Below are 27,073 nucleotides of genomic sequence, written 5' to 3'. Positions count from 1 at the left end.
GAGGGGAGGGAGAGGAAAGGAGAAATGAGTTTGTTAAATAAGATCATCAAAGTTTTGTATCCTGGCATATATCCTGTGAATGGCTGCAGATATACAGCTGAAAGTTTAAAAACGGAATTAGATTATCTCTAAGGTTCCTACCTTAGAGGCAGCTAGGTGCCACAGTGGATAGAGAGTGTCAGGCCTGGAGTCAGGAAGACCTGAGTTTAAATCCAGCCTCAGACACTAACTAGCTGTGTGGTCCTGGGCAAGTCATTTCACTGTTTGCCTCAGTTTCCTCATGTGTAAAATGATCTGGAGAAGGAAATGATAAACTACTAGTGCATCTTTGCCAAGAAAGCTGCAAATGGGGTCAGGAAGAGTTGGACATATCTGAACAATGACTGAACACCAACAAAGATAGCAGCCCTCTACCACTGTATGTTCTTAGGGCTTTTCTAGCTCGAAATTCCGATGCTTCATGTTCTAAGATCTCCCTCTCCTCCTCTGTTTCTTAGTTTCTTTGTCTTTTTCTAGTCCACTCCCCTCTCCCTCTGGAAGCATTTCTGAGCAGCGACTCCCTGGGAAAACCACAGAACCTCTCTGAACCTGTTTTCTCATCTGAAAAATGAGGGAGGTTAGACTAGATGATCACTAAGATCCCCGCTGACTCTAAGTCTGTGATGCCATGATCTCACTGGGTGAGAACTGTAGGTGATGGAAAACAAGGATGCAAATAAAACTTTTAAAAAAATGACTTGGTGGCAGATTGGAAGCTACTTAGAAATGTGACATTATTATTGCATAAGAAGAACTTGTGTTGATATTGTCCTTTATGACCCCCTTTTACGTGATACAAACCTGACCATTCCTTTTTGCATATGAGAAACTGAGGCTCAGACTTGGCCATCATCGTGTAGCTAATAAATGCCAGAGCCCACATTTGAACTCACATCTTCCACCCCATGACACCAGACCTCTACACTGTGCTCCATGCAGGTGGAGGGCAAGAGAACAGGGTTTGGAGCTGGGAGGGAACTGAGAGACCCCCGAGCCCCAGGCCCTCATTTTCCAGAGGAAGGAATCGAGGCGAGGCAGCAGCAGAGTCGCTGCCCTTTGCGAGGCAACAGAAGGATGGTTTTGAGGGACAGGCAGTTTTAAAGACAGCAGCAGTGAGAGACAAATGATTAGAATGGAAGCTCTCACGGAAAAGGTTCTGATTTACTACTTGTGTTTGTATATCAAGTATCCTTTGTAGCCTGTTGTGCCCAGCTCATGCTCAGTACCTAATCAATGCTGGCTGAGTGATGGATGCCACTCTCACATTGCTCCAGCTGCAACACTAACAGACACTCTCCCATTTCTTTTTGTCACCAACTGAAGTGGTACATGTACCATTTCCACAGTAATCGAAATCAAAGCAGCGAATTCCCTTATTTCTGCAACTGCAGTGAGACAAGAACCATCCTCCCTCCGCATTTTCCAGCTCCATTGATACCCAGGCCATCTATTTATCCACTATTTATCAGACTGTTTCCTGGACCATCTTCTTTTCTTACTTCAGCAGCTAAAATGATCATAGACCAGAGATGTCTTCAGGCCTCTCCAGGCTGCATTACTGACTCACCTTCCCAGGACTTTCCCTCACAGGACTGTGGCGCAGTACCAGGTCATAGAAACCTCTTCACCCCTGGAAGCTCACTCTACCCCTGAACTACTTATCACACTGGAAGTCCCTTCTGCCCCTCTGAGGCCTCACCTTCTGGCTTCTCCCAGAGCCTCCCGTTTAAGGATGAGGCCCAGGCCAAAGATATCTATCCGTTCCTTTGCTAAAGTGTTTCCACATCGAGCTTTCTCTACCACACACCAGATACTTTCATCTTCCCCTCCCCCAGCCCTTCAGCTCCCCTTCTGAGTGTTGTCTTCCCCATCAGAGCGTGACCTCACTGAGGGCAGAGACTGCCTTTGAGCTTCTATTTGCATTCCCAGTGTTTAGTCCAGTGCCCAGCACATAGGAAGTTATTAATACGTGCTCAGTGACTAATGGACCACTTTGCTTCCTTACTTCTTTCATTTTTGTGATTCAATTACCTTATTCCTATTTCCAATTGAAATACTACATAGACCACCAGACACCCAAATTCCATGTTTCTTCATATGTCCTAGCAATTCCTCCTGCCCCTACTTCTTTGGTTGGAAGCTGAGAGAATCCAAATGGATCCCAAGACTATTCCTGAGGGGCTATGGCTTACCTTTGCATGTTTTCCCATCTGGCTGCAGGGTAAACCCCACCGGGCAGCTGCAGCGCACTCCTGTGGCTGTATCCTTGCAGGTACGGTCACAACCTCCATTGTTGACAGCACAAGTCTCTGTGGAAGCAAAGTGAAAAGAATATTCAGTCTCCCACCCACACTGAGCTGGCTGGTTCAGAACCACAGAATCTTAGCGGCAGAAGATCTCCAAGAGTCTCCGTCCCGCCAGGAATCCTCTCTGACGTATCCCTGACAACTGGCTGGTCACCCCGGCTTGGCTTAAGGACCTCAGGCCTAGGTCCCAAAGCAGCCGAACGGCTTCCTCAGTGAAAGGAAACCCGAATGGCCGCCCAGATGCTCGCTGGTCCAGGCATCTGGCCCAAAGGTCCCAGTGCCAAGCACAGATTCCGGGTCAAGATGGCCTTCCCACAAACTCACGTAGAGCCCAGGAGCAGTGTCAGATCGCAGCTTTGGAGTTCTGACAAGGAGGGGCCAGGAAGGAATTGGGGGCAAAGAAAATGCTGGAAGCCATGAAAGAGTTAATGGGAAATGAGCTCCATACATCACTTTGACAAGCATCTACAGGCCTGATCTTTTCTCACTGAGCTATAAGCAAAAGGCGTCTGGGTTTTGTCCACTTCAAGCTTTTCTGCAAATTGAAAGGAGCTGGAAGTGGGTGGGGGAGGGCATAATAGAGGTCGTGGAGCCCCATTCAGGGCTGTGATGCTGAAATTTAGGAGGGTGGCCAATGTGGGCACCCATTTGTCCTGGGCTGCAGGCCAGGAATGGGCCATCCCCCAGTGGTGGCCTATGGGATAGAGCTGCTAATCCCCCCCCCCCCCAAGAAAGCTTCCTCTCCTTTCCCCACCTCCTCTTCTCCTCTGGATGGTCCTATTATGGCTAATTAGGTGTGTACATTCCCCAGGCATGTCAAAGGCAGACTACAACTAAATAGATGGCTTCCCCCTTTGATCCTCCATAGGACAGAGTGGTGGGATGCCAACGGAGTTTATTTTGAGTTTTTCTCTTTTGTTCTGTTTTGTTGCAGGAAGCTCCAAGCATGTTTATCTGTTAGGCAGCTGCTGGTGGCCACAGACACCCCACCTCTACCTGGGGATCTGTGACAGTGTCGAGAAGCCCACAGAATGCTTGGTGGGCCTTAAGATAACCCCCAGCTTGCTCGGATTTCTCTTCATGTCAACATAGATGAGGATGGGTTAGATAGCATTCTGTTTGGGTAGGTCTGGGCATTTCCCTAAAGGTAATTTCCCTTCGCTCTCCATGTCTGTGGGGGTTCTAGAAGTCATGGCCAGGAACAAAGAGACAACCTGGACCATGAGGAAAATCTGCCTTTTAGGACAAGATTTCTCCATCCAGTGACCCTTGCCCATCCCCCGTTGGAGGAGACAGGGGTGGCAGAAGAGCGACGTTTGGACCTTGGTTCTGCCGTCAGTGCCCCGGGAGCCTGAGCAAGGCCAAGCTCTCCAGACTGCACAGATGGTGACAATGGTGCTTGTGAAGCTAAGCCTACAAGGCTGGACTCCCTCCTCCTCCTCTTCCTCCATCATGTGACCCCAAGGCCAGCCTATGTGACTTGGCATTAAGAGTCTTTGCCACCACTGAGTAATCTGGGCCAAGTTGCTTTACTCTGCCAGGGCTTAGTTTCCCCATCTGTACAATGACTCTATGACATGAAGCTCCAAACGCTACCTTTTCCATCTCCTCTCTTAGGCCTTCCCAGAGGAACTGTCTGATTCTTTAAGCTGATGGGCTCACTGTCTTCTCCATGTGCCCTGCTTATCCTGCCTGTCCTCCAGATCTCTGCTCTCATGTTCCTCCCTTCCCCCCATCTTGGACGACTTTGCACTTTCACTCAGCCTCTACCCATCAAGACCCAGCTTAAATGCTGCGCCCTCCAGGAAGCCTTCCCTGATGACCCTCCCCTACATGCTTTACTCTGTCTTCTTTCTAATATCCGGATACAGAAATATTCTGTCTACTTGTCAGGAGTGCCTCAGCTACCGTCAGACTGTGAGCTCTGTGAAGGCAGAAGCTGGGCCCTGGCCAAATTTTCCCCCTCCCCCAGCGTAGGGCTCTGTGCAAAGTAGGTGCTTGTATTTGTGTGGTATGGTGAGGAGATCGTCCACTTGGGACTTAACGGATCTGGTTTCAACCCCCACCTGTGCTTACTGCTTGGGTGATCCTGGCCATGTCACTTACAGTCCAAGGGGACTTAGGTTCATTATCTGAACAGTGAAAGGGTTCACCTTGATGGCTTTTCCAGTCCCTTCCAGCTCTGTGTGTGAGCCTGTATCCCTCCACTCAGATGTGATCCCTCTTCCCTGAACTCTCAGTTCAGTTGAACAAACGTTAAGCATCTATGGGTCCTAGGATCCAGAGTTACAAAGTCAAAACACTAAACAGCTCCTGCCCGCAAGGGGGTCACACACACAGATACAGGTATGTAAATGTGAATGAAACAAAGTAATTTCCATCCAAGAGCAGGAACAGCTGGAATACAGTCAGGGCAGGCTCTTAAGGCCTTCCTGTAGACATCCATGGATGTTTCTCCTTGGGTTCAGAGTTTAGAAAGGACACCAACACTGGGCAGCTAGGTGGCGCAGTGGATAGAGCACGGGCCCTGGATTCAGGAGGATCTGAGTTCAGATCCGGCCTCAGACACTTAACACTTACTAGCTGTGTGACCCTGGGCAAGTCACTTAACCCCAATGGCCTCACTTAAAACAAAAAAAAGGACACCAACAAACTAGGGAGTGTCCAAAGCAAGGCAGCCAAGTTTGTCACCAACCTTGCTTCCGTTTCACAGAAGGACCAGCTGAATGAAGTGGGGACAGATTACTTGTCTTCAGCTATTTCAGTATCTGTCACATAGCAGAGGAATGAGCCCAGAAGGGAGAACGGGGAGCCATGGAGCAGGGTGGGAGGAACAGCTGAGGAGAGGCCTGGGGGCAAGGAGAGAGTCAGTGAGGCCAGATGTTGGGAGAGGATTCCCAATAGGGAGAGCTGGCCCCAAGGGGGATGTTCAGCTTGTGGAGGTGGGGGCCCCATCCTTGAGGGTCTCCCAGCACCATGTGGGTGACAACAGAGGGGATCTTATTCAGGAACATGCTGAACACGATGGCTTTAATGGGGCCCTCGAATGCCCTGTTCTCTTGTCTCCAGCAGATAGATCTGTGTCCTTGACTTTCTCTGCTCATGGCTTCTCTGGAATATTTTCTTCCTCTTGTCTCTCTTGCCTTCCCTCGAAGGCCTGCAGGGAGAAGTGGAAGCTGCTGTTTCCTGGGGCATTGGTGAGGTTGGACTCTTCACATAAGATCCTGAGAGCAGCCCCCACGTTCTGCTTTTGAACTTGCACCTCTGTTCTTCTTCACTTGGCCTGCCACTCTGGCCCAATGAAAGCATCTAATCCCTCTTCCCACAACAGCTCTTCAAACCCTTGTGTGAGCCCCTTCCAGTAATGAGCTCGTTAGAAGTGCAGTCACTCACAGTCACTAACCTTTAGGGCTCTTGGTCTTAATTTACATTGGTATTTATTGCTAGTTAACCTCTGGATTCTTTGTGGCGGAGGCGCAATTCAGGTCCCTGGACATGTTTAGTGAAGAAGCAAGCTGTCTATTACAACATGTGTTAATGGAGAGGTCTTAGAAGGGAAAGTCTGGGGGGAAGGCAGACCTTTTCGCAGAGTTTTCCTCAGTCCTTGGCCAGTCTCCTTTTCTAAGCCACCTGAGGGCTGATGGTTCTTCTCATTCTCTTCCTTTTCTGCCACAGCTTGGTGCTTTTTTCTCTTTCTCCTTTTGTCGGTCCCTGTGCTGTCAAGGTCAGTCCATGATGTCTGTACTTCTTTCTCTCCTTGCTGGGCCCTCAGAATCTCTCTGTGATTCTCAGATAGCTCCTTATTTTATATGTGTTTCTCAGAGTGTGACCCAGTCCCTCACTCAATTGAGACAGACTTCCCACCACATCCAGTTGAAATATTTTGATTCATTCAAGGTAGTGTCCAGGCCATGTTTATCCCTAGTTCTGGTTGATGGATTCAATCAAAATATGGTTCTTACCTAACAAAGGTAATTTCTTTTAGGTAGGATGGTTTAATCAAGGGAGCCCATAGCCTTACACTTAAACACAGCTAACTGTGTGTCCCAAGTCTTCTTTTCCAGGAAGAGACACTTTCTGCACTGTAAGGACCTTCCCAAGAGCCTCAGGGAGCACTTGGTTTGTTCCCCCTCCCCCGAAATTTATTCAGCACAGAATATCTCTCATGTGTTATAATCAGTGCTTGTGTTTTATCTGTTACCAGACTGTGAGTTAGCATGTGCACTGAGTCAGATCTCTGTGACATTGGGGCTGGAAGAAAACCTCTCTAGGCCTTTGTTTCCCATCTATAAGATGAGAAGGTTGGGATAGAAAATGAAGGTTCCTTCCAGTTCTAAATCTTAGGATCTCAGCTTTTCACTGAGCACAATGTAGAGCACAGAATGAATGTGGAATGAGTGACTAAATGGGAAGCTTTGCTCCAACTCAAGCTTCCTCCATCCACAGAAATATGATGAAGAGTCTTTCACATGAAGGGCCTCCCTTGGGAGTTCTGAAGATCAAAGCAAAGCTTCCCCCAACCTTCCCTCCCTCTCCAGGTGTTAGACCTTAAGATTCCAAACCAAGAAAATGTGTTTCCACCACATGCTTAGCCTAGGCTAGTCCCAGTGCCTGGAATCTGCCACTTCCCGATTGAGTGTTGGCCAGAGGGCTGGCTTTGTTCTATAGCTGGTGGAGAGGAAGAGGCCCTGGGGTTGGACTCTGCCTTGGCTCTCCTCGATGTGTGCACACTTAGGTGAATCCAGGCCCCCATGCAGGGCTTCGGTTACTTCTCTTTAGAATGACATGGCTTAGATGTGCTTGAAGGTCCTTGCCTATGCCAAATGAAGATTGAGTGAGATAACACATGCACAGCACTTTGCAACAGCAATGGAAATGCCATTATTACCATTGCTATTGTTATTAATGTTTTGTGTCAGCTGCATATGGGAACTGACTGCTAACCCAAGCAGCCACGCTTTGCCTTGCCAACATCCAGATGCACAGCGCAGAGAAACTATCTCTCCCCAGTCCCTTCTCCTCCATGGGACTCCATTTCTTCACCTACAAAAAGAGGGGATTGGAGTAGACAGATGATCTCAGAGGTCTAAAGTCCCATGAACCTTCTGATCATCTGACCAGAAATCAGTCCATCAAACAAGCCTGTATTTAATGTGTACCATGTGCTGGAAACTGTGGGGTATGTGCATCAGAGATACCAAATCAAATGTCAGCGTCCCTGTTCTTGAGGGCTTTACGTTCCATGCAGGAAGACACACACACACACACACACACACACAAAGAAGTACGTTTAAAATCAGTGCAAGGTGATTTGGGCCAAGGCACATCGTGCCCAAGGAAGGCTGAATCAGTCTCCTCTTTATAGCACAGTGCATAGAATGCCAGGCCTGGAGTCTGGAAGATCTGAGTTTAAGCCCAGCTTCAGACACTTCCTAGCTGTGTGACCCTGGGCAAGTCACTTAATTCTGTTTGCCTCAGTTTCCTCATCTGTAAAGTGGGGAGCATGTGGTACCTCCTCCCAGGGTTGTTGTCAGGACCTTCTGAGATAGTATTTGTCCTAGCACAGAGCAGGTGCTTAATAAATGCTTATTTTCTTTCTCTATGGAACAAGATTTCGGGGCCTTTGAAAAGCGACCTTCCGGTCCACAACTTTCCCTGCACTCACCCAATGGCCAGCGGTTCCATCACAAAGCGTTTGTTAAGCGCCAGGCGTTGTGCTTGGTGCTGAGGGTCTACTGTTAGGCCGTCTGTCCTTTAGTGTGGGGTCTGGGGAGGTTTTGTGCTGTTAGCAGCCACTGACCCTTCGGTGTGCAGATGTCTTGGAGAGCAGATCATGAATGGCACGAGGGCCAAAGTGGAGGCCACTCAGCGAGCTGGGGCGGGGCTCTTTCTGTTGGAGGCAGTCTACTGTGCAGACCCTGAGCCCTGGCTCTGTCCCTCCCAGGGTGAGGGAGGCAGGGGGAGTCTGAAGTGCCATGTCACCTGAGCTAGAGCCATTTTTCTCATCTGGCTTCAATAGCTTTAGGTCAGCCATCCCTTTTCTGAGTTGAAGGAGGAAAGGGGGCCAAAGGCTGCCACCCAAGACAATGACAACAGCCCTATTTTTCACACCATCTTACAAAAATACTCAGAACACTCCCCACAACCGCCTTTAGGGGTTGAGTCGCCCAGTGGTCTCTCATAGGAGTAATGAGGGGGTTAGTGTGTTGTCAGAACATTGGATGTTATTCACGTCCCAGCTCTGCCACTTAGGAGATGTGAGTTCTCTGGCAAATCCTTTAGTCTCCCTGAGCCTGAGCCTCCTTGTTTGTAAAATGGCGATAGTGACATTTATACTGTCTAACTTATGGGGTCATGTGACAATCAACAGTGTTCACGAAATGCTTTGTAAATAAAGTGCATATAAATGCAAACTATTATTATTATTACTGTTGCTGATATCATCACTGAAGAAATCATGGAGCTGTTGAGTTAGAAGGGACTTCCCAAGTTATAGCCCAGGAAGACTTCCTCACTCTAGTGACCATGACAAGTGTTCATCCTGCCTTTGTTCGAAGACCTCCAGTGAGGGGGAACGTCCCAGGGATCTGCTTTGGAGGGGCTTTCATTATCAGAATGTCCCCCCCTTTTTTGTTCAGTTGTTTCAGTCGCGTCCAACTCTTTGTGATTTTGTGATCCCATTTGGGGTTTTCTTTTCTTTTTTTTTTTTTTTGATGGCTGCTGGGGCGGGGGGGGGGTTCTTTACAAAGGTACTGCAGTGGTTTGCCCTTTCCTTCTCCAGCTTATTTTATAGATGAGGAAACTACGCAAACATTTGCCCAGGGTTACCTAGCTAGTAAGTATCAGACTAGATTTGAACTGAAGCCTACCTGATTACAGCTCTGTGCCACTTAGCTGCCCTAGTACTGTATAGCAGCAAATATATACACACACACATACCTAGTACTACTACTTGAAAGTACTATATAGCTTCTTTAAAGCTCAGTCTCTTCCTTCTGTTCACCTCTAGGCCCAGATCATTTCTCATCCACCTGACCTGCCCCAAATGTACCTATTGATGAACCAATAGGTCTTCATATGTTAAAATTTGAGTCATTTGGTGCTTTTGTCCATTTCATTTCATTTCTTTCTTTCTTTTTTCTTTTTTTTTTTTTTGGTGGGGCAATGGGGGTTACGTGACTTGCCCAGGGTCACACAGCCAGTAAGTGTCAAGCGTCTGAGGCCGGATTTGAACCCACGTACTCCTGAATCCAGGGCCGTTGCTTTATCCACTGTGCCACCTAGCTGCCCCCTATTTCTGGGTATCTTTGGGTTGCCCAGACAAGAAGAGTCACCAGTCGTGGCTCCTTCTGGGTTGCACAAAGACTGCTCCTTGAGGACCAAGAGTTCAGTCCCTGTTTGGGGCTAGTCTGGGACCCATGCAATTTGGAGCCCCCATTGTCTTCTTTTATACCTGTCAGCAGTGTTGTAGAAGAGGAAAGGGGCTGCCCAGAACCGAGGGCTGTGTTGTCCTTTCACCTGTTTCCACAGAACTCACCACCTCCTGGTCAGGCTACTGATGATGGGCTTTGCTCTGCTTAGGCAGTTGGTCCTGGGATCTATCTTCCTCTAGTCTGTATATATTCAGAAGGGGTCTCTGTCTTCTCTTCCAACTTGGTTGGTCTTATCAGGATTTGTTCTGTGCCAGCAGAACCATCAAGAACCTTGGGTCACCCTGAGACCCTGAGCACATATTGGAGGAGGTGGGTTCTGAGCCTTGGCCTATCTGTTAATGAAACCTGAAAGATGCTGTGACATCACAACCAGAGTGCTGAGCTAGAAGTCAGGAAGTATAGGCTTCATGGCCTTGAGACATACCAGGTGTTCAATAAATGCTCATTGGCTTGAATTGGCAATGAGAGGAGATGAGCTTGCAGCCACATTTTGATGGGACTTAAATGCTAGACTGTGGACAATAGGGAGTCACTGAAGTGATGGGATCTGAGATTTAAAAATACTTCTCTACAAGCAAGGTGAGTATTTAAATAAAACTTGCTTAGTGACTCTGTGTATAAAGAAATATACCTAACCACAGACTTTCTGAGTCAGAAGAGATTCCCAACTAGTCCAACTCATACCTGAACAAAGATCTCTACTATAACAGATCTGACAGGTGATCCTCTGGCTGTTTTGGGGGCCCGTTTAGCCCAAGGCTTTCAGGGCTTGGCAACGAGAGTGAACACACCACAATCTCTCAGAGTGAACACACCACAGCCTCTCAGAGTGAACTCACCACAGCCTCTCAGAGTGAGCTCACCACAGCCTCTCAGAGTGAACACACCACAGCCTCTGTGAATGAACTCATCACTCCAGGTGACTTCTATTAGACAACTTTCTTCTTGTTCCAAACAGTCCTCTCTCCACCAAAAAATTAGGCTCCCTCTTAATAAGTTATTAACATTAATAAATAGAAGGTACTTGCCAAGGTGCACAGGTTTTCAAGTTACCAGATGGAGACAATGAAGAACTCATAAAGTCTCTGAGAAGTTTCCTTGGTTCTGTTTCTTCCACTTTGAAGTCGAACCAAGGATGAAGTTATCCAAGTTTCCAAGGGCCGTGGATCTGGGGCTCCCAGTGCCCTATCTCCCTGGAGCAAGTATGACGAGACCCTTGAGGCTGGTAAGTCTTGCTGGAGAAGTTGATTTTTTCCTTCTTTTCCTAGCCACCAAGCCGTCAATGTGTGCTGGCTGCCAGTGGGTCTTGATAAGAATGCATGTCATACACCACAGGTTATAGGCTAGATTGAGGATGGGAAGGGATCTTAGGGGCCGTCTAGTCCAACCTCTCATTTTACAGATGAGAGAACTGAGGCCCAGGGACGCTGGATGTTTGCCCCAGTTCACACAGGTAATCAGTGGCAAAGCTGGGATTTGGATCCTGGTGTTCCAATCTGGCAGACAGATGCTGTTTTTGGCCTTCCCTGACTACTACCACACTTCCTTGGCACCACATTTGGAGTGTTCTATCCAGCATTTCGGAGGCTGGCCTCAGATGGGGGTGTTTCTTGGTATGAGTCCCACTTCTTTGGGTCTTGAAAGACTATAGTAGTAAGGAATAGTGCCAAGTGCTCTGGCTGCTATGTGTTTGTGGGGTATGGCTTGTATGTTAGTGGCCTCCCACCTACCTCCTCAGGACATCCCATGTCCCAAAACATGCCAAGCATTCTGAGAGATGAAATAGAGCCAGGCAACATGCTGTCACCTCCCCAGAGTCCACTTTGTAGCACAGTTAAGCATGACTGTGTGTGATGACCAAAGATAGGACGAAGATAGGAGTGAGAGACGGAATGAGGAGCAAGAAGGAGGAGGAGGGAAAGAAAATTCCCTTGACCTTCAAGGCCCAGTTCAAAGGTTCACCTCAGACAGGAAGGTTTCCCTTAACAAGTCAGTTTAATAAACACCTATGAAGTCCCTCCTGTGTGCCTGGCACTGTGCTCTCAAGGAGTCTAGATGGTAGCAACCTCTGGCCCACATTCTTGAACTTCTATAATCCGGATAGCTTGTCCCCCTATTTCAGCCTTGAATCAGAGACGTGGTTTGCCACCGTTGTTTGCTCCTTTTTTCACACCCGCTCTCTCCGAGGAGGCAGGCCTCCTCTTATTCCCTCTCCCCTCCTGTGTGGACAGCCCCCAGAGCTCTCTCCAGATCCTCTTTGCTCTTCTTTCTCTACTCTCCACCAGCTTATCGACTCTCACGAGTTCACTCTAACCATAGACCGTTTCCAGATCCCCAATATCCATCCCCAGTCACTGACCTGAATTGCACTTGTATGTCGTTGATCTCTCTATTAGGATTTTCTGTAGGAGCTCAAACTTAGCAGGACCAGGATTCATCAGCTTTCCCTGAATACCCTCTCCTCTTTCTAACTTCTTTGTCCTCTTGCTGCCCTAGCTTCCTTCTCAGCAGCCAAGTTTGCCATGTTGCAGTCCTCCTTGACTCCTCCTTCTCCCTCATCAGTTTTTTACTTTGGAGCTTCTACTTCTACAACTTCTACATCTGTTACGTTCACCCCCTTCTTTCTGCTTCCATGGTCTTCATCCTAGTAGAGGCCCACATCACCTCTAGCCTGGACTATTGAAGTTGTGTAATTGGTCTCCCTGTCTGGAGTCTCTTCCCTCTCCAGTTCATGCTCTCCTTAGATGCCAAAGATATGTTTGGTATTGGCTTTTCAATATACATGTTGACTCCCACCTTTCCACCTTACCTGCCTTGATGCCTGAGTGCAGGCTCCTTAGATTATTTTTTGTCTTTATGTCCTGGATCCTAGTTCCAGGAGCCCAGAAGGAGCTCAATAGCCTGGTTGAATTGACTCTTCAAGGGCTCACTTTTCTCTTTTGGAAAATTGGGGTGGTGGTGGCACTAGATGAGATGATATCACCCACATCTACACCCTATGAACCCTGCCCTCATCATGAATCATCTCTGCCAGATCTGCTATAAGCAGCACCCAATCCCTAGCCAGTATCCTATTAAAGACCTCTGGTTATGGGGACCTTGGTATCCCTACAGGTAAAGCTTAGCATTTGGGCAGAGTTCTCATCATTAGAGAGCCTTTCTTTACATCCAGGCAAAAGTCTGCCTCTCTTCAATTTCCCCTTATTGCTCCTAGTTTTGCTTTCTGGGCCCCAGCAGAACAAGCTTTCCTCTTCCTCATGACTGTCTTCCAGATACTTGAAGATAGTGTCTGTTTCCCCAAAGGGTTCCCTTTTCTGAGCTAAATATTTTCAGTTCTTTCAACTAGTCCTCATATTGTATGCAGTGGTTTCAAGCCTTATCTCTGTTCCAGTCACCTTCTAGCTTATCATATTTCTCAGAAATTGTGGTGCCCAGAACTGATCACAGTCCTCTCGATGCTGTGCTTTTGTGGCCATAACCAAAATCAGATGAGCCTTGTTGATGGCTACAAGACATTTTATCATGGGCTTCCCCAGGAACTGCTTTCTAGTCAGGTGTCCTATAACTTAAGCCCTAGTTCAGGTCTGGCTAGCATGGTAGTGATGGTGGTGTGGGATTGGATGACTTTAGCCCATTAACTCTCTATCTGGGAATATTTGACATTTGACAATTGGTTTCCCATCTGTGGTCAACCCTGTGCCAGGCCACAGAGGTCCTTCTTTTAGCACAGATGGCTTGATGACCAACTTTAATGAGAGCAAGCTCACGTTGGTAGGGTCACTCCCAGGATCACCCCCAAATAGGTGACTCCCAGGGCTCTGTGAATCACTGAACATCACGTAGGCTCTTTTTGACTATTTTGGAAGTCCTTTCTGGGCAAACATCCCTGTAGAGAATCTGAGAGCTGAAAGCAGCTGCATTTAGCCCCCTGCCTCCCTGCCTCCTTCTCTGTCTCCCTCTTTCCCCATTCTCCTGCCCCAGTGGACTTGACTCTGACAGTGTTACCTAGGGCAGGCAGGTGTGTGGCCAGAGATTCTTGGACACGCGTTTTTCCAGTTCAATGTCCCTCCTTTGGGTTAGGCTTAATTATGATTTCATTTTTTATTTCTGCCACCTGGCAAATGGGTTCAAATTCAATTGTGATACATGCAACCAATCTTTGAAATTTGTCTCTGAGTTTGAGCTGGAATTTTATGCATCACTCTACTGATTATAACACCATCTACTCCCTAGCAAGAACTTTCTTCCTAATAGCCCCATGAAGTAGGGGGTACACAAGTTATTTTCTCCCTCTTAGAGATGAAGAAATAGGGGCTGTTAGAGGGGATGTGGTTCTCCTCTACCCAGGCAAGCAAACTAGGGAGGGTGAGGGCCAGGATGTTAATACAGGTTAGGATAGGAGCCCGGGGTGGGGGCAGCTAGGTGGCACAGTGGATAAAGCACCAGTCCTGGATTTAGGAGTACCTGAGTTCAAATCCGGCCTCAGACACTTGACACTTACTAGCTGTGTGACTCTGGGCAAGTCACTTAACCTTCATTGCCCCGCTAAAAAAAAGAAAGAAAAAAGAATAGGAGCCCAGGGTCTAGGCCAGAAATGGCCTGCAGATGACTGAACCCAACCCCTAGCAGTTTACCAACAAGGAAGGCAGCAGTCAAGGAAACTAAAGAACTTGTCAGGGGTTACCCCTTTAGGGGTTCCCCTGCTCTGCAATCTGGTAGAGTCCCATCCTATGCATTTCCAAAGTGCTTTACTGCACATACAGCAATGCTTTGAGTGAGGTGGCACAAATATTATGATCTTTATTTTACAGTTAAAGGAAACAGAGGCAGCTAAGAGGTCCCAGAGTACTGGACCTGGAGTCAAGAAGACCTTACATCAAGTACAGCCTAAGACATTTACTAGCTGGTTGACCCTGGGCAAGTCTGCCTCAGTTTCCTCATCTGTAAAATGGGAGGGGGTAATAATAACACCTGCCTTAAAGGGTTGTTGTGAGGATGAAATGAACTAACATATGTAAAGTGCTTTGCAAAGCATTAAAGCTCTATATAACTGTGAGTTATTATGAGGCCCAGAGAAATTAATTGGCTCCTTTAAACTCACACAACAAATACATGGCAAAGATGAATAGGCTGTGTGACTATGGGCAAGTCACTGCATCCCTTGGCCTCAGTCCTCTCAACTATTAAATGAAGAAGGTTGGAGAGAGAGTCTGCAAAGTCCATTTCAACTTGGACATTTATATTCTACATCGATCTATTCTCCTATGACTTCACTTACTGTCTGTGAAACTTTTGAAACCTGAACACCCCTCCCTGGCCACAATTTTTTTTGTATGTCCTCTCTCCCCCTTGGAATAGAAGGTCCCTGAAGTTAGGGACTAGCTTTGCTTTCTTATTTGTATCCCAAGTACTTGGCATAGTACTTGGTGAATTCTTTTATTTTTATTTATTTATTTATTTTTCTTTTTTTTTGCGGGGCAATGGGGGTTAAGCAACTTGCCCAGGGTCACACAGCTAGTAAGTGTTAAGTGTCTGAGGACGGATTTGAACTCAGGTACTCCTGAATCCAGGGCCAATGCTTTAACCACTGCACCATCTAGCTGCCCCCAGTACTTGGTGAATTCTAAGTCCCTTCCTTCCTTCCTTCCTTCCTTCCTTCCTTCCTTCCTTCCTTCCTTCCTTCCTTCCTTCCTTCCTTCCAGGTTGCCCTATGTGAGCACATGGTTGAGGGGAGTCTGCTGTCCAAGAACAGTGTAGCCAAATCTGTCTGGAACATAGACTGGGTGAAGAACCGAGTGAAATCAATCTGGAAACTATTGAAGTTTGTGTCTTATCCTAAAGGTACGAAGGAGCCATCAAAGGTTTTTGAATAGTAGGGTAACATGGTCAGACATGGGCCTTAGCAAGATGATTTTGGCCTCTTGGTTAATGAAGGGTTGGAAAAGGGAAGCCAAAGGAAAGGAAAGCAGTTGTGAGGCTATTGAAGTAGTCTAGGCAAGCAGTGATTAAGGCTAAAATGAAGGTAGAATGAGTGGGATGGATGTTGGGGAGGAAAAATGAACAGGACTGACAAATGGTTGGCTCTGGGGGAACAGGAAGAAGAAGCCAAAGATGACTCCAAGCCTAAATGACTGGGAGGATAAGGGGTAGGTCAACAACAGTAACAAAGAAGTTTTAAGAGGTACAAATTTTTTTAAGAGGGTGATGAGTTCAATCTTGTACATGTTGATTTTGAAATTCTGGTGGGATTTGGAAAGGGGGAGTTAACAATCAGGGAACAGATGAGAGCTGGAGCTGTCCACCTGGAAGTCATCAATGTCATTAAACACATGGAGGGATGAGATTTCCAAGGGAGAGGGTAGAGAGAGGAGAGAAGAGACCCAAGGGCAGAGGCCTGGAGGGCACTTATCCTGGGGGTCCAGAAGAGCAAGATGAATCAGCAAAGGAGACTGAGGAATGATCAGAACTAAGGAGAGTAGGACCATGTGAGCTGAAGGAGAGTGTCAAGGTGGAGGAAGAGAGGTTCAGCACAATGAGTTGAGAAAAAATGACAATCTGACAATTAAGACCTCGATGGAGCTGCATAGAGAGCAGTTGGCAGGGAGTGGTGGGAGGAACCACAATTTCTGTAGTCGGTCAAGTGAGTAGGTGCCTGGTGACTAGCAAGTATAAACTCCTTCTAGGAGTTTGGCAATGAATTGAGACATCCGTCTCATTCTTTCCATTCATGGTCCCCCAGGGACCTCCAGGACCTCATCTTCTCTATCCTGGACTCTTGCAATCTCCTTTTCACTGCTTTCCTAATCCCCACCTCTCCCCTTTACAATGATGTCCTCTCCACAGCTCCCAACATAATCTTCCTAGAGCATAACTCTGAGCCTATCACTCTCTCGCTCCAGAATCTTCAGTAGCTCTCTCTTGCCTATTGGAATTTTCAGCCCCTTACAATCTTGCTGTGGCCCAACTTTCCAAAAATATTTCATGATCTCAATAATTTCATTAAGTTATGCTGCAGCCAGACCTGCCCTACTTACTTTTGCTTGAACTGAGCCTTCCCTGAGCTGTATCCCATATTTGGAATGTGCTTTCTCCCCAGGTCTGCCTTTTTGACTGCCTCACTTCCTTCAAGGCTCATTGAGCTCATGTGCTGCCTCCAGACACCTTTTTTATCCTCCCAGTTGTTTCTGCTTTCTCTCTTCTCAAGTGTCTCCCATGGAATATACATTCGCTGAGGGTAGGTACTCTGTCATTGATTAGTCTTTGAACCCCAGCACCTAGGACAGTGTCTGGTTGAATTGATTTGAATAGAAAAATAAGATTATTGTTTTCCGTGGTTGCTGGGTCAAGGGAAAAACCTGAAGGGACAATCTTTCAAGCTGGCAATAAGAGATGACAGAGAGGGGGAGTGACTGATGGAGAAAGCCTCAGAGGAGACAGGAAAGGAAGGACCAAGGACAACTGCTGCTCATTTCACCTGACTCCCCTCCGCAATCTCTAGGATTCCACTCGACTAAAGGACTTCACTTGTCTGTCCATTTTTGCCTCCAGGTGCAGAATGCTCTGTGGCCCAGGATGTCTTCCCCTCTCTCTCCTCACTCTTCACCCCTCCACACCCACTTCACCTGCCCTTTAAAACTCAGATGCCACCTTAAGGCTTTTCCGAATCTCTGATCTCCACTTCTACCTTCCAGACATCTCTACCCCCAACCTGGGGATTTCACTCAGCATCTTGGCCCTCTCTGATATATGTTGTGTCATGGCTAGTTTTATAGTTATCTGTGTTATCTGTGTTAGTGTCACAACCCACCCTCTCAAAAAGATACTGAAGATTATGTCTTTTTTCTTCACGAATTTGCATGTCATCCTTGTGCAGAGGCCATGCTAATCTTCTCTGTATCATTCCAATTTTAGTGTATGTGCTACTGAAGTGAGCACAGACTATGTATTTTCTAAACTTTGTGTCTATTACAGTGTCTAATTCAGGGGCTGTACTCTGAGAGGGCTTATTAATAAATGTCTGTTAAAGTTTTGACTAGAAGGCTCCAGGGAGCTAGATTTTTGGCTCATTTTAGGGAAAAACCTCATAGAAATCAGAACTGTCCAACAGATTTGCTTTGGCAAATAGTGAGTTCTACAACACTCTGTGTGTGTGTGTGTGTGTGTGTGTGTGTGTGTGTGTGTGCACGCGTGTTGAGTAGAAGCTGGATGGCCTAGATGGAACTCATCCATTTGTACAGGCACTTGGACTATGGAACTCTCAGGTACCCTTCAGGGCTGTGTTCTTTGACTGTCAGAACTGGGTTAATGTGGTTCTCCCCCCCTCCAATTCCAAGGATATTAGATTAGACAGGTGTCTAATGTCTGTTCCATGTATAAAGTAGGTATTTAATAAATACTTATTGATGGATTAGTGACTTGTACCAGTGAGTGTGCTGTTCACTTAGAAGGGAGATGTATGCTTCTTGAGCATCAGAGCCAAGATTTGAAGCCAGTTAATTCTCTCCAGAATGGTGATCAGCATCTATCCCACCAGCCCATGCTGCCCATGGCAAGAACAAGAACAACCACATTTCTTTTCAAGGACACTCTGCAGGAAAGAAGCACTTTCATCTATTATAGCTGATCAGACCCTTATGGGCACCTGGTGAGAGAGGGGGTGACAGTGCTGTTGCCCCCAATTTAAAGATGAGGAAACTGAGATTAAACAAGCGAATACCAGTAGCTGGGATTCCTCTGTTTCTTGAAGGTTTGTATACAGTCTCATGTGAGCCTCACCCCACAAAGGTAGGCAGTAATCATCGATTTAGTACGTCCTAGGTGCCCAACACTGTGCCAAGTGCTAGGGATACAGATAGAAGCAAAGCGAGTGCCCTGTCCCCGGGATAAAAGTGATCTAAATGTGAGCAGGTCATCATCACCACCACTAGATAAATGACTCACCTCAAGGAGAAGACACAAAAGCCTGAATCTGCCATTGAAATCCCTTCCCAGCTTGGCTCCCTCCTCCCTTTCCAACCTAGACCACATCACTCCCCTTCCTGCACTCTTGGTTCCGGCCAAGTAGCCTGCTGCCTATGTCTAATGTATGTCCCCACCTCTAGACTTTGGCACAAGGGGGCCTTTGTGCCTGGAATACATTTTGTTCTCACCTTGGCTTCCTGCCAAAGCTCCGAGGCTGGGTGCCACACAAGACCTCTTCCCTACCCGCCCCCCCCAATATAAGCTCCTTGAGTCCAGGGACAGTTCTGGAAATGTTGTCTTCATATTTCCAGCTCTTTGTAGAGTGCCTGGCACACAGTAGGTGCTTAACTCATGTTTGCGAATTGAACTGAAGATCCCTAGTCAATAGAGAAGCCCAGGTTTTCTGGCAACTTTCCCTGATCTGCCTGCCCACCGGCTCTCTAAGTAAGACAGTGTCATTGAGCTGCACCCCCTCGTGTAGGGCTGTCCCTATGACCGCGGCCATAGAGGGAGTGCCCGTCTCACTTCCTCGGCTCTTTGGACGACAATGATTAGGCTCACACAGAGAGGAGATGACGGGGTGTAAGGTGAGCCCGAAGTTGTTATGTGGCACTAGTAAGGTAAAGAGTCCTGCCAACATCCTCCATTGCTGCTGCAGGAGTGGCTCTGCTCCCTCCAAAGCTACACCATCAGATCCCACAAAGCTGAGAATGGATCGTGTACCTGCTGCCTGAGGACCAGCCTGGCTAAGTCCAGTGAAGCTCGTGACAAAAGGAGGACTCTGAGTGTTCATTAAGCCACTGAAGTGAGGTATCAGTGAATTTCTGTTTGAAGCCATTTTGGAATTTTGATCATACATATGGGAAGAAATAGCCAGAATTCTGTTAAGTCCAAAAAGTCAGTAGAGTATCACTGGAGAGCCACACTGTCCCTACGCAAACAACCAGAGATAGGGAGGAGGGAGGGAGGGGAATTGTGGAGACTGGAGGCATTTGGGTTCTAATCCTGGCTTCAACACTTCCAGGCTGTGCCACCTTGGGCAAGCGACTTTCCCTTCCTACGTGTCATTTTTCTCCTCTGTAAACCAGGGATGATAATACATGTGGCATCTGTTTGACAGGGTTGTTATGAGGACTAAATGAACTCATGGATGGAATGTGTTTTATAGACCTTAAAGTGCTTCAGAGTTGGCAGCCATCATTAGTGTTAGGCCCTACAGACTCCATCTAGAATCTGGCCCCAAAGCCAGGAAGGTTGCATGAAGATGAACACTTCTAGTAAGACAAAGACAAGGCCTGGGGCTTTAGTGAATTCTAATATCAAAAAGAAGATTATGAGTCAGGACACTTGGGTTTAATCCTAACTCTGTGATGCGTTCCTCACTTTGATTGATAATTGTCACTCTGGGCCACAGTCCCCATGCTGTAATAAGGGCAGCCGGTCTCTTCGGTCCCTCCCATCTCTCCCAGGTTATGCTCCTTCCTTTCCAGCCCATGGCACCCCCTGCACAAAAACCTTCAGTGCTTCATGTTGCCTGTCAATGAAAGCCTGAACTCCATCTGTCCTATGTCCGCCAACCTCTGCCACCGGCCTCTTTCTAGCCTTCTCTCACACTCTTCCTCTTCACATGTCCATCATCCCAAGCACCCTTGGTGACTTGTTGTTCTCTGGACATGCATTCTCCCCGCATCTACCTTGGTCCATGCTATTCCTTGTGCTTTTGATGCTTGTTGCTTTCATCTCTGCCTGCTGAAACCTTACCCATTCTTCAAGGCCCAACTTAAGTCCTGGGATCAGAATACTGAAGAACAGAATGTCAGGCTGGAAAGGGGCTTCCGATTCCACCTCATCCTTTTAAAGCTGAGGAGACTCAGGCCCAGACAAAGTAAGTGTTTTGTCTGAGGCCACACAGGCCTCCTGCTTCAGCCACTTCTCTGTCATGCCACTCTCTGGAGCAGGTTGGGTCTAGTCTACTTCAAAGCCGTTCTGCACATGCTCCCAGATATCTCTTCCTAAGACATTGCTCTTATTGTGTCCCTCCCCTTTTAGGAACCATGATGCTTCTCCATCTGATGACCACTCAGGTTTACACTCTTTCCCCTGGCTTTTGAGACCCCCAAGACAGACCTCATCTTATTTATCTAGCAACATCTTCAACTATTCATAAAATTACACTATCTTGAGGTTTTAATGCTGGAAGGGAGCTTGGAAATGATCTATTCCAAAGTCCTCCACATTTTACAGATGAGAAAACTGTGGCCCAGAGAAGATTGGTGACTTGCCCAAGCTCATGCATAGAGTAAAGCCTTCCTTCAAACTCAGCCACTTCCCCACTGCAAATCCAATTCATTTTCAATTTAGACTGTCCTTATGCATACTCTGTGCTCATTCCTGCCTCACCACCTTTGCTCCTGCTGAGCTCCCTTGCCTAGGATATGTTTTCTGATCCGTCATCTCTTCCTTGTGACATCTTACCCTTTCTAAGGTACTTTTCTCAAGGGTCCTCTCTTTCATGAAACTCCTTTTAACTCCCACAACAGTGATCTCAGAGCATCATTATACAATGAACTCTCCTTAGAGGCTGAGACTGATTTGTGTCTTGGTACTCTCAGCATCCAGCATAGTGCCTGGCGAGAAGAGACACTTGATAAATGCCTACTGAATCTGAGCTGTGAAATTTAAGACCTCATTGGCCATTGAGTTCAATCCATACCTCAAACAAGCTCCTCTTTGCTTGTATTCAATCTGAGCCCCATGCCTCTGTCTCTGGTTCTAGGTGAATGTGACTGCAGAGAGTGCTCTCACTCCCGAATTCCATTCTACCATGTATGAAACAAACATAGCTCATGAAGAGAGAGGCCTTTCCTCCTGCAGCCCATGTGGCCAGAGCTGTCCCATTTGGTTTGCAGGCACCTGTCTCCAATTCCACAAGCCTTAAGCGCTTGTGGTATAAGGAAGACCTTCAGCTCTCAGCATTCTGGGAGCTTGAAGACCAGTACTTCAGAGAAGGCAGGGAGGCAGAAAGATGAAGGGCTGCCCCAATATTGTAGGTCTCCAAGAAAAAGAAGGTGACCAATGAGTTGTCAGGGATGACACACAGAGGATTCCCGTTCAGGTCAAGATGAGACTAGATATCTTCCTCACCTCCCTCTGATTCTGCAGTTCTGAGATCTGGGTTTTTTTTTCCCACTTGAAGTGGGCTGGGTTCCGAAGTTCTGTTTTGACCATTAGGGTCATTTTTAGATGGACTGAAATGCACTTCATATTTCAACTCAAGAAGTCTTTTCTTTGGTGGCTCAAGACATCACTATTTGGTCTTAGATTCATCAAGTCTCTTAATCAGTCAGTCATAGAACTTTAGAGACAGAAGGGACCTTTGAGATGATCGGGGCCAACCCGGTTGAAAATGTGGTATAAGGGACACAACCTTTGTTTTCAGTTCAGACGACCCGGTTGGGAACCTCAGATCTGCCTGATTCTACTTATGGGATCCTGGACAAGTCTCTTTTCCCTGGAGTACTCTGTAACCTCTAAGATGCCTACTTTTAGATTGAGGCCTCTTAATAAGGAAGCTTTCCCTGTTCTCTTTGGTCAAATGGATTTCTTCTGCATCTCAATTTGCATTTTACTTCAGCAAATACTTATTACATGATACCGTGTTTCTATAGTGCATTTGTGATGTTTTGACTTGTCTTAAAGTTATTTGTTTCTATGTCATTCCCTAGTTAGAGTGTGTATTCCTTAAGCAGGTAGAGGGTCTTAACAACATCATGCTGCTGGCAATGCTTAGGGTAGCAGTAGCCACACAGCGAATGTTTGTTGGGTGGAGAGTTGGATGAATCAATGAACAGATGGGATGAATGATGTGATAATTTTAAGTGCCATGGGCATTTAGACAATGAAAAAGTGATTTTCCTGGAGCATGGACCTGTGAGGTAGTGCTTTTCAATCAACTTGGGGAAACAAGGGTCAGAAACATGCTGTTCAGCTCTCTGATCCACAGTGTTAGGGCTTTTGCTGCTGGGCCTCAGGGGGACTTTGCTCAGATCAGTGACATTAGTAAAGCATTAACTGCGAACATTTCATTATAGGCAGAGATCACTGGGCATTCATTAGCTTTGGCTTATGGGTGGCGGGGGTGGGGAGGGGAAGGGGAGCACATGAATATATTTGAGGTAGGTGAAAATTTTACAAGGAAAATTTTAAAAAGAAAAAAAAAAAGAAAAAAGATGAGCTCAGCCCATGAGCAAAACTCCACGTACACACTCTCTCCTCTTTCATTTCTCTCTCTTCCTCCCCTCCCTCTCTCCTTCCCTCCCTCCCTCTTTTTCCTCCCTCTACTTTATCTTCCTCTTTCTTTCCCTCTTCCTCTTTTCCTCTCTCTCCCTCCCTCCCAATCCCCTCCCTCTCCCTTCTGCTTCCCTCTCCTCTTCTCTCTCTCTCTCACACACACACACACACACACACATACACACACACACACACACACGCACGCACGCACGCACACACACACACATATGGAGAAAAGTGGCAGCACAACAAAGGAAGTGGAAGAAAAGTGTTACCCATGAGGAGGCGCCGTTTCACCCGCTTGTCCACATCAGCTACTGACGTGGTATTGAACTCAGTACTCTCAATTGCAGCCTCATCCTTCTCTAAAACACAAGTAAGGGACAAATACGGAGCAGTTGGTTAATGAGAAGCCCAGTTTTCCACTGCCTAAGACAGTTTCTTGGCCTTGACCAACCAAAACCAAGAAGTCAGTCATGAGAGTGCTCAACCCTGCAAGGGTGCAAATCTCCTTTGAGATTGTTTTAAAGGCTGAAGGGAAGTGGACATGAAGGGGGAGAAAGAAAGGATGAGAAACGAGAGCACAAACAAAGACAGGCACACATAAAAGAACCCCAGGTGGGATAGGGCCCAAGTGCTCCAGAGGAATATTAATGCAACAGGAATTCAAAAGCAGGCCTCCATAGGAAACCGATGGTGACAGAGAATACGGATTCACCCTGGTGAGGGCTAAGGTCTGAAAGTCATTGGCATAGGACAAGGAGAGACAGAGCAGAGGATCCGGTGATGGGAAGGCATGGGTCTGGCACACATTGACATAAAATTGCATCAAACATGCATGCCAATGAAACAAACAGACAAAATATACATGCAAACAAAAACAACTCTCTCTCTCTCCCGCTCTGTCTCTCTCACATGTGGGCACACACTCATACAAGCACACACAACCAAAACCAATACCAATTTGGGCAGTGCTGGTTGCCTGGTTGTCTATAGGACACTACGAACTACACATTCAAGGGGAGACAAGGGGAGACTTAGTGGTTTAGTGATTTTAGGAGCATGCAGCAGGAAGTGAAGAGATGAGAGAGAAGGTCATTCCTGGTAGGCAGGGCTTTGGGGCAGGATGGAGAAGCTTCCCAGAGGATCATGGGAAAGGTTAGTTGAGCTGCCTTTGCTAGGTTAGAAATACATGGAAACAGTCATTCCCAGGGTAGGAAAGAAGGAAAAAAAGGATGGGCAGTAAGCAAAAGAAATGGAAAGGCTTCTCATTCAGGCAAACCCGGAGGGAAGCAGCAGCTGAGTAAATAAAATGATTTGAAGGAGAGGTAGAGAAGAGGGGAAAGGGGAGCAGGGAAAGTTACTTTAAAAAACAAATCTAAGCGGGGACTTTCACATGCTGCAAACATTTAAAAAAAGAAGAATAAAAGGAAAAAAAAGGAGAAAGAAAAGGGAGGCAGGATAAGTCAGCTGAACAAAGACCAAATGTGTTAGACAAAGGGCCAGAGTATTCCTCTGACATTGCAGATGTTTGCGTTTCTGCAGCGATGCCCAGAATCCGCAGCACTGAAGACAGCAAACAGTGAGGGCGTGGAGATGGAGAAAGGAGGCTGGGGCTGGGGGGGGGGGGGCGCGGATGGAGATCGCTGGCAAAGCTACATTGCCATGGGTCAGTTGTAATGAGAGGGTCGGAAACAGGTTCTAGATGGGATCAGGCTGCAATAGAGGCTTTACATTTCTTTGTTTCGTTTTGTTTTGTTTTGTTTTTGGCTCTTGAAAATAATTAATGTACGTCAGTTCTCAGACAAGACAGGCAATCAGGAACCATCACCAGAAAGCAGGGATAATGAAGTAAAAGTATTCTCTAAGAAGGTACTACACAGAAGGGCAGGGTGAGGATGGCTCTTAGGGGTGGGAGTGGGGATAGCGGTGGGTGGGGGAGGGGGTCAGGGAGCAGCATGAGCAGCACTGTGGGCTTTCCATCACAGGACTAAAGGTTGTAACATGGCATCAACCTCTTCCCTCTCCATGGCATGTGTGTGCCGACAGGAAGGCTGGCATAGATTTACCATGCCTCCCCCAAGAGGGAACATAGAGACCTTTGGGCTACCCCCAGACCTTCCTGTCAGGCATGCTTTGGGAATCCCCTGTTGCATCCCTTTTTCAGTTACCAAAAAGCACCCCCAATAAACAGCACAGAGTCCCAAATAAGAACTGGCACCTCTTTCCCCCATCAAACTGAACTGAGCTTTGGTTCTCTAGTGTTAAGGAGGGAGAGAGAGAGAGAGAGAGAGAGAGAGAGAGAGAGAGAGAGAGAGAGAGGAAATTTTGGAACTATAATTGAACTTTGAAAATCCTTTCATATTAAAAATATTCCATTTTTTCAAATAAAAGAGGTTTTGTCATGTTATGAAACCAGTAAGAATATTCAGGCTCTGGCTCAGGAATGTGCATCAGGAGGAAAGAGATTACAGACTGTAAAAATAAAAAGCAAAAAGCAATTTTGTGCAAGAAATTCAGCATTATGCAAATGAAACCTCTTTTGTAGAAGCAAATCCACACCGTTGAAAATTCATGGGGGGAGGGGGGAGGGAGGGGAGAGAAAGGGTAGCATCACATTCTTTGTATTGGCTGGGAAATAAGAAACAATGTCAATGTCCCCTCTTCTTTCCTTGCCCCAACAAACACCTGTCTGATACCATCAGCAGGCCTTCTCCCATTTCTTTGATAAAGTTTACCTTTTGACTGATACCTAGGAATTAGGGTGACGCCACAGGCATTTGGAGGGCCAATTTAAAAATAGACCTAGTTCCATTTTGTCTTCACAAATGGATTAGTTGCCAAAAGGATCTCTTTCCAAATTTCCCAAGATGAATGAAGAACACGAAGCCAGTTACAAGTGACATCTTTAGATACTTCCTGCAACACCACTTTCACTATGACTTGGGTGCCATTTTGAACTATGATCAATGTCTAGGACATTCATTATAGGGCTCTTGGCTATTTAAAGTATTATAGGAAGATGTAACCTGCAACAAATGAGCAGATCCTAAAAATGGATCCAGCCACACACTTAAGGAAGTAAAATGCCTGATGAATTCTTTGCTTCAAGCCCTTAAATGACATTAGCAAAGGCAGTACAGAATGGTTCCCACCACTGGCAATGCAGGTGTGCGCCACCAAACACCATAACCAAGCACTTATCTACCTATTTCCCTTTGAAAATTTGGTATCAACTAAGTGCAACTGGCACACTTAGCTTGACTGAATCCTCCTTTATGCCCAGTGATTCTGAGCTCACTAGGGTGGAAGAGAGTTGTTCTTTCCTATTAGCAGCAGTGTAATAACATTGGCTTCAAGTGGTGTTCTACTTACCAATGCATGTCCGGCCATCGGAGTGGAGGGCATACTTCTGATGACAGCCACATACAGGCCCCGTATCAGTGTCATCACAGGTGTGCTGGCAGCCTCCGTTTCCATAGTTACAGGTTACTAGTTATACCCAAAATGTACGTGTGTATATAAACAGAATGATAACAAAAACCATTAGTTTGTGTTTTTGTTTCTTTGTCTTGTGTTGTTGTTATCATCATCATCATTATTATTATTTTATGGTTTGTCAAAGCAAAAGATAATTAACATTATGAAGATTCATTCTTGGTTAGATTAATATCACCATCTTTTTTTCATTTTCCCGGTCTATTGTTAGCTGTATATTTTTTAAAGAAAATCTATGAGATTCTTTCCTTATGAAAATTGGGATGGGACATGACTAAATAGCTTTCCCTTGCCCCACACTTCCTAAAACCTTTGAAAATACTCCTTCCTAATTAAGGAAAAACAGCTCTCGCCCTTTCTAGAACATGTTGGAAGGGAAGGAATGAATGCCTTGCCAGTTAAGAGTGAGGTTTCCAATTTGTGCTGAGCATTCCTTTCTTTCCTGATGACCTCTTTCTATGTTTGCAAAAGAACAAGTCTCAGTTATAACAACCCAAATGTTAGTTCTGCAATCTAGTGCAGCTGAAGGCACTTAAACCCAGAGCT

General features: G+C 46.5%; 1 protein-coding gene and 1 non-coding gene across 9 annotated transcripts in view; both read right to left on the bottom strand.

Moving 5' to 3' along the window:
* Positions 1-27,073, bottom strand: part of SCUBE1 (signal peptide, CUB domain and EGF like domain containing 1) — a 234,040-nt gene that overhangs the window by 52,043 nt on the left and 154,924 nt on the right. For 3 of the 8 annotated variants that reach the window (XM_043969294.1, XM_043969295.1, XM_043969296.1), the window contains exons 6-8: positions 26,405-26,521; positions 23,305-23,394; positions 2,232-2,348 (exon numbers count right to left, since the gene is read on the bottom strand). In XM_043969294.1, the coding sequence (XP_043825229.1) occupies positions 2,232-2,348; positions 23,305-23,394; positions 26,405-26,521 (324 nt within the window). The remainder of the gene's footprint in view (positions 1-2,231; positions 2,349-23,304; positions 23,395-26,404; positions 26,522-27,073) is intronic. The other 5 variants (XM_043969297.1, XM_043969298.1, XM_043969299.1 and 2 more) reach the window with 2 other exon arrangements.
* Positions 17,604-17,713, bottom strand: LOC122730170. Its single transcript, XR_006353384.1, has one exon. It is a non-coding gene; the product is annotated as a U6 spliceosomal RNA (small nuclear RNA).

Source organism: Dromiciops gliroides, chromosome 5 (genome assembly GCF_019393635.1).
Source record: "Dromiciops gliroides isolate mDroGli1 chromosome 5, mDroGli1.pri, whole genome shotgun sequence".
Classification (NCBI taxonomy): domain Eukaryota; kingdom Metazoa; phylum Chordata; class Mammalia; order Microbiotheria; family Microbiotheriidae; genus Dromiciops; species Dromiciops gliroides.
Note: the sequence above shows the minus strand (reverse complement) of the source record. Positions and strands in the feature narration are given on the sequence as shown.